Below are 7,524 nucleotides of genomic sequence, written 5' to 3'. Positions count from 1 at the left end.
AACAAATGTGGGGGAGAAAACAGCCTCACGTGGGTCGAAAAATAAAATAAAATTATATAATAATTTTAAAAATAGAATTTTGGCAATATTTTTAATTTCGGAATAAAAAGATTTTTCAATTTAGAAACCCAAAGACCAATCAGGATAATTTGAAGAGTTTTAGATAAATCAAGAACTCAGTTCCATGTCGTGGGTCTGGTCCAGATTATTCACATCAGTATAAAAAAAAAATCTGATTTTTAATAAGAAAAAAAGGGATTACAATTGAAAGATTGGTTAGATAAAGTTAATGATTAAATAAAGAAAATAATAAATAATTAGAAATGGATGACTAAAGTGAGGAAGAAGATATTGCAGAGGAAACGAACATGAGAGGTGAGGTGAAGTGTGTGGAGAGAGAGAGAGAGAGTGTTGTGAAGAAGAAGCCATTGGGTTTGGTTTTTGGGAGACTGAGTTTTAATTTTTGTTTAATTAATAAATAAAAATAAATATAGTTAATTTTTTTTCTTTGGGGGGTGTTTTTTTTTAAGGTTCTCTATAAAGCTAACAACAAAAACATCTACGCAAATGTCCCAAGAATCTGATCAAGAAGACGTAATAAAGGCAGTGGAGGAATGGCGTTGGTCCGAAATGCAAGGTCTTGAGCTCGTCTCCGCTTCCAGCAAAAGCCCACCAAACCCAGAAACAGAGACGCCGGAGATGGAGAATTCCGGTGGCCCTCCGCCGTCACCTCCGCCTCCTCCGCCGTCGTCTGCGGCGGTGGAAGAGCCCAGGAAGGAGGAGATTCCGGGTGTTGCGTTCAAGGAGCTCTTCAGATTCGCCGACAGTTTGGATTATGTCTTGATGGGTATTGGTTCAGTTGGGGCCTTCGTCCATGGCTGCTCTCTGCCTCTGTTTCTCCGTTTCTTCGCTGATCTCGTCAACTCCTTTGGTTCAAATGCTAACAACGTCGATAAGATGATGCAAGAAGTCCTCAAGGTACGAACTTTCCATCTCCAAATTTGGAAACTTTCACCTCCGAAAGTACAGAAACTGGACTAAATTCCATGAAAAAACTGAAATTTTTTTCTTCTGGCAGTATGCTCTTTACTTCCTGGTGGTCGGTGCTGCAATCTGGGCATCTTCATGGGCAGGTGAAGAAACAGCAAATACCACCACCCTTTATTGTTCTTGATCCGATTCCAAATCTGAGACATTCGGGATTAAATGTATGTTGTGTTTCTGCGCAGAGATTTCGTGTTGGATGTGGACAGGAGAGAGACAGACGACGAAGATGAGGATAAAATACTTAGAAGCAGCTCTGAACCAAGACATCCAGTTCTTCGACACCGAGGTCCGAACCTCCGATGTCGTTTTCGCCATTAATACCGACGCTGTCATGGTTCAAGACGCCATCAGCGAGAAAGTAACTCGCTTTCTTCCTTCACATCTCTCTCTCTCTCTACCTCATCTCTGTTCTTGACCTGCTTGAACTCTCTCTCTCTCTCTCTCTCTCTCTCTCTCTCTGCAACAGCTGGGCAATTTCATCCATTACATGGCGACATTTGTGTCGGGATTCGTGGTGGGTTTCACCGCAGTGTGGCAATTAGCACTCGTGACGCTGGCTGTGGTTCCATTAATAGCTGTGATCGGAGGAATTCACACTGCTACTCTGGCTAAGCTCTCTAACAAGAGCCAAGATGCTCTTTCCCAAGCTGGGAATATCGTCGAACAGGTAACGAACACAAAACAAAAAAAACCCATCAATCATTTCTCCATTTCTTCATCTGGGTTTTCTCTGATTCGATCTCAAATGACAGACAGTGGTGCAAATCAGGGTCGTGCTGGCATTCGTCGGCGAATCTAGGGCTCTTCAAGCTTATTCCTCTGCTCTGAGAATTTCTCAGAAGATCGGATACAAAATTGGTTTGGCTAAAGGAATGGGATTAGGCGGAACTTACTTCGTTGTCTTCTGTTGTTACGCCTTGTTGCTTTGGTACGGTGGTTACCTTGTTCGTCACCACTCCACCAATGGCGGTCTCGCCATTGCCACCATGTTCGCCGTCATGATCGGCGGCTTGTAAGTTCCTCCTCCTTCTCCTCCTTTCCTTCTCCATCTCGATTCGTATCACTGTCTTGATCTTTGATCTTTGATTTAGGGCATTGGGTCAATCAGCTCCGAGCATGTCGGCGTTCGCGAAAGCGAAGGTCGCTGCTGCGAAAATCTTCAGAATCATCGATCACAAGCCATCGATAGAGCGAAACAGCGAGTTGGGCTTGGAGCTTGACTCAGTTACAGGACTCGTCGAGCTAAAGAGCGTTGATTTCTCGTACCCATCGAGACCAGATGTCAAGATCCTTAACAACTTCTCACTCTCCGTTCCTGCCGGAAAGACCATAGCTTTGGTCGGAAGCAGCGGATCCGGTAAAAGCACCGTGGTCTCGCTCATCGAGAGATTCTACGACCCGTCCTCGGGTAATATTTGAGAACCCGACACTCGGAATTTACGAAAATAAAAAAAAATTACGTAATTGTAGGGTTTAGATATTATTGTGTTTCTCGTGTAGGTCAAGTTCTGCTCGACGGGCACGATCTGAAAGGGTTGAAACTGCGATGGTTAAGACAGCAAATCGGGCTCGTGAGCCAAGAACCCGCATTGTTCGCCACAACCATAAAGGAAAACATCCTTTTGGGCCGACCCGACGCCGATCACGTCGAGATCGAGGAGGCGGCTCGAGTGGCCAACGCTCATTCCTTCATCGTCAAGTTACCCGACGGGTTCGACACCCAGGTCCGTATTAAGAATCTAATAACCGAAGAATGAGGTCAATTCGGTTTGGTTATTTAACCGAACAAAATCGATCATTTTGGTTTGGTTGAATTATTTCGGTTCAATCTAGTCTTTTAATATATCTATGTAATAGTTTCCTCAATCAACCTAACGACAGAAAATATTCTTCATTTTTTTTTATGTAAATACGTATATTCTTTCATGTTTTGAATATTTTATTGGGTTTTATTTTCTTTTTTTGTTTTGTTTTTATTTGGTTGCGAAAGATTGTTTGGTTAAATTTTTTTATGGATATAACCGAACCATACTGTTTTAAAACTGAACCGAACCAATTTAAATCATATTATCATCCGGTTATATTTTTTTTAAAGAATTGAATCAACCAATACAACCGAACCGAAACCCGGAAAATGGACACTGTTCAGTCCTTGAGTTGTGTATAAGTTACAGTCTATTTTGTGTTCTGAAACTTTATTGAAGCCGGAAAAAATGGCAGGTGGGGGAGAGAGGGTTGCAGCTTTCGGGAGGGCAGAAGCAGAGAATAGCGATAGCTCGGGCGATGCTGAAGAATCCGGCGATACTTCTCTTAGATGAGGCGACGAGCGCTTTGGATTCCGAATCCGAGAAACTCGTTCAGGAGGCGCTGGATCGTTTCATGATCGGGAGGACGACTCTCGTCATCGCTCACCGCCTTTCCACCATCCGAAAAGCCGACCTCGTCGCCGTTCTTCAGCAGGGAAGCGTCTCGGAGATCGGGACTCACGACGAGCTTCTGGCCAAGGGTGACAACGGAATCTATTCCAAGCTTATCAGGATGCAAGAGGCCGCTCATGAAGCTGCCATGAACAATGCCAGAAAGAGTAGTGCAAGGTACGTGATTCACCTCGCCTCGGGAGCTTTTCTGAAAAGGATACGGTTTTATGCAGTTGGGTACGTTCTCGGGTAAAAAAGAAAACATTTTGTGTGGTTGGATACTACGTTCTCGGATGAAAAGGATAGGTTGTGTGGCCGGATACGTTCTCGGGTTAAAAAGGATACGTTTTGTATGGTCGGATACGTTCTTCGGGTAAAAAAAGAATATGTTTTGTGCGGCCGGGTGCGTTCTCAGGCGTGTGTTTGCATAGATGGTAACTGTTTTTTTTTTTGTCGCAGACCATCGAGCGCTAGAAACTCCGTGAGCTCACCGATAATCGCTCGGAACTCATCATACGGAAGATCACCATACTCGAGGAGACTATCCGATTTCTCGACGTCGGATTTCAGCCTATCGCTCGAAGCTTCTTCATATCCGAACTACCGTCATGAGAAACTCGCGTTCAAGGATCAAGCGAGCTCGTTCTGGCGACTCGCGAAGATGAACTCTCCCGAATGGAAATACGCTCTCGTCGGATCGGTCGGCTCTGTCATCTGTGGATCCCTCAGCGCGTTCTTCGCCTACGTACTCAGCGCCGTCCTTAGCATATACTACAACCCGAACCACGAGTACATGATCCGAGAGATCGATAAATACTGCTACCTCCTTATCGGCCTCTCTTCCTCCGCTCTTCTCTTCAACACACTCCAGCATTCATTCTGGGATATCGTTGGCGAGAATCTTACGAAGAGGGTTCGGGAAAAGATGCTCGCAGCTGTTCTCAAGAACGAGATGGCTTGGTTTGATCAAGAAGAGAACGAGAGCGCAAGAATCGCCGCGAGGTTGGCCCTCGACGCGAACAACGTGAGATCGGCCATTGGGGACAGGATTTCTGTCATCGTTCAGAATACGGCATTGATGCTCGTCGCTTGCACCGCTGGTTTCGTCTTGCAATGGAGACTTGCTCTCGTCCTCATTGCTGTCTTCCCCGTCGTCGTTGCAGCTACTGTTTTACAGGTTTGGTTGCAACCTATGCATAAAATCCGAGTTTTTTCACGTTGAAATTCGATATAATTGTTAACATTTCGACGTGTTTCACTCTTGAACAGAAAATGTTTATGAAGGGATTCTCGGGGGATCTCGAAGCGGCACATGCCAAGGGCACGCAGCTCGCGGGCGAGGCTATAGCGAATGTTCGGACTGTCGCTGCATTCAACTCCGAGTCAAAAATTGTTCGTCTCTTCACTGAAAATCTAGAACCACCGCTGAAACGCTGTTTCTGGAAAGGTCAGATAGCAGGCAGCGGGTATGGAGTCGCCCAGTTCGCTCTCTATGCTTCGTACGCTCTTGGGCTATGGTATGCGTCGTGGCTCGTGAAGCACGGGATTTCAGACTTCTCGAAAACCATCAGGGTTTTCATGGTTTTGATGGTCTCAGCCAATGGCGCAGCCGAGACGCTCACCCTGGCTCCTGATTTCATCAAGGGTGGACAGGCGATGCGTTCAGTTTTCGAGCTCCTCGACCGGAAAACCGAGATAGAACCCGACGATCCTGATACCACCCCAGTCCCCGACAGGCTTCGAGGCGAGGTTGAGCTCAAACACATCGACTTCTCTTACCCTTCACGACCCGATATCCAGATTTTCCGGGACCTCAGCCTCCGTGCCAGGGCTGGGAAAACTCTAGCTCTCGTTGGACCGAGCGGATGCGGCAAAAGCTCGGTTATCACGCTGATTCAAAGATTTTACGAGCCATCATCGGGTAGAGTCATGGTCGATGGGAAAGACATCCGAAAATACAATCTCAAGTCACTGCGGAAACACATCGCCATAGTTCCTCAAGAGCCATGCTTGTTCGCGACGACGATCCGCGAAAACATCGCCTATGGCCACGACGAAAACCCGACCGAGGAAGAGATCGTACAAGCTGCGACTCTGGCAAACGCCCACAAATTTATCTCTTCGCTACCCGATGGATACAAAACGTACGTAGGGGAGAGAGGAGTTCAGCTTTCGGGAGGGCAGAAACAGAGGATTGCCATAGCCCGAGCCCTCGTTCGGAAAGCCGAGATCATGCTCCTCGACGAGGCGACGAGCGCTCTGGATGCGGAATCGGAAAGATCGGTACAGGAAGCGTTGGATCACGCGTGTTCGGGGAGAACGACGATTGTCGTGGCTCATCGATTGTCGACGATCCGAAACGCGAACGTGATCGCGGTGATCGACGACGGGAAAGTGGCGGAACAAGGGTCGCATTCTCATCTTCTGAAGAATTTTCCGGACGGAATCTACGCGAGAATGATACAGTTGCAGAGATTCACGCATAGTCAAGTGATCGGAATGACTTCTGGTTCGAGCTCGAGAGCTAAAGATGATGATCCCAAAGAGAATTAGATCCGTACGGAAAGATGAAACAGGGGAACGATCTGTACGGACACTTGAATTACTATTTTTTTTTTTTGCTTATTTTTGGAACTATGATATCAGATTTGATGGTATAGTGTTTTGTGTATTATGAAATTATTATGATATCATCTTCTAATTTTTCAATCGATCAAATCATCCGGAAACCCCAACTTTTTCTTTTTAATTAATCTGTTTTGAATTTTAATTATATGACAAATTTAATTTAATAAGAATTATGGTTTTTATTTTATTATTTATGGATGATTGAGGTTTTAAATAAACGTTTTAAAGTTGCTTTTTTTTGTTGAATGTTTACTATAGGTTAAATATTTATATATTTTTTTTTAAATTTTGATTTCATTATTAATGTGAATGTATGAATTGCTAAACGATATTTCAAAGTTAACAATAGATTTTATTTTAAAATTTAATTTAAAATATAAGAGTTTTTTTTACAGTTATAATAGTTAAAAATTGTGTAAATTTAGAATTTTTTTTACGATGAATTGGTTTTTCTTTAGTGAATGCAATCATAATACACCAAAACAAAATAAAAACTGAACCACCGTGTTTTTGAATTGTTACGCCGACTCAATATCTGTAACCCTGTTTCACTTGTAAATAACAGAATGATTATAATAAAGATACTTTAATTTCAGATAATTATGAGATTATGTTATACTGGTCTGACTTTAAAAAAAAATAATCTGTGATATTACCTAACAACTAACCATTAGGATTTGAAATTCGTGGTCTAAATAATTACGTTTGTTTAACCTGCTTTTGTAATACTTTTATAAATATTTGTCGGGTTCACTTTAAAGAATATGTTCGGTGGAACCATAAAATAAATAATTTGATCCCATTCTGATTTTTCGATCATATATTTTTTTCCTTCTCTATAAAAAAATTAGATCATATTGAACATAAATAATCAAATTATTGGCCGATTAGTAAAAACTGAAATATCCCTTTTGATATTATTTGGAATGTGCATTTTTTTTTTACTGTACAACTAGATTCCACCAAACAAATATTATATTTGGGATATATGTTTAAAAAAGGTTCAATAATTCTATGAAAATTATAAGCGGTATTTTATAATTAAATTAATTCATTTAATTTTTTGGCGTGTGACAAAAAAAAGGCGGTCCATATGGTCCAATATGTGTTGAAAATTGGAACAAAAAGAAGAAAAATCCAAAAAAAAGATAACATCCTTTTGCAAAGATTTTGGACCTTCCAGTTTCATTCTTTGATTGTCTTCACGCGTGCGATGATATAAATTATACATATACCATAATATATACATTTATATGCATGAATCTATGATATACATATATATATATATATGTGTGTATATATATATATATGTTAGGTTTGTGGAAAATGACAAGAAGAAGATGATGGCTTCGGTGTCATTATGAGCCTTCTTTCTCCATTAATGGGCCTCCATTTGTGTATGAATAACGTCCATATTCGTGAGGTTTTGAAT

The 7,524-nt window shown here is 42.3% G+C and overlaps 1 protein-coding gene across 1 annotated transcript; it reads left to right on the top strand.

Annotated features, from left to right (window-relative positions):
• The first annotated feature begins 407 nt into the window (after positions 1–407).
• LOC104807060 (ABC transporter B family member 1) lies at positions 408–6,173 on the top strand. Its single transcript, XM_010532171.2, has 10 exons — positions 408–978; positions 1,079–1,133; positions 1,230–1,405; positions 1,514–1,714; positions 1,800–2,059; positions 2,139–2,455; positions 2,548–2,771; positions 3,268–3,641; positions 3,924–4,641; positions 4,734–6,173. Exons 1-10 carry the CDS (start codon positions 568–570, stop codon positions 6,015–6,017), a joined length of 4,020 nt encoding a protein of 1,339 aa, XP_010530473.1. The 5' UTR covers positions 408–567; the 3' UTR covers positions 6,018–6,173.
• Positions 6,174–7,524: the final 1,351 nt, after the last annotated feature.

The sequence above is a fragment of the Tarenaya hassleriana genome, unplaced genomic scaffold (assembly GCF_000463585.1).
Source record: "Tarenaya hassleriana unplaced genomic scaffold, ASM46358v1 Cleome121, whole genome shotgun sequence".
Taxonomy (NCBI): Eukaryota; Viridiplantae; Streptophyta; class Magnoliopsida; order Brassicales; family Cleomaceae; genus Tarenaya; species Tarenaya hassleriana.
Note: the sequence above shows the minus strand (reverse complement) of the source record. Positions and strands in the feature narration are given on the sequence as shown.

Coding starts and splice junctions, on each gene's coding strand:
- LOC104807060 (XM_010532171.2), top strand. CDS start 568: ATGTCCCAAGAATCTGATCAAGAAGACGTAATAAAGGCAGTGGAGGAA. Junction 979..1,078: donor TGATGCAAGAAGTCCTCAAG/GTACGAACTTTC, acceptor TTCTTCTGGCAG/TATGCTCTTTACTTCCTGGT. Junction 2,456..2,547: donor ATTCTACGACCCGTCCTCGG/GTAATATTTGAG, acceptor TTTCTCGTGTAG/GTCAAGTTCTGCTCGACGGG.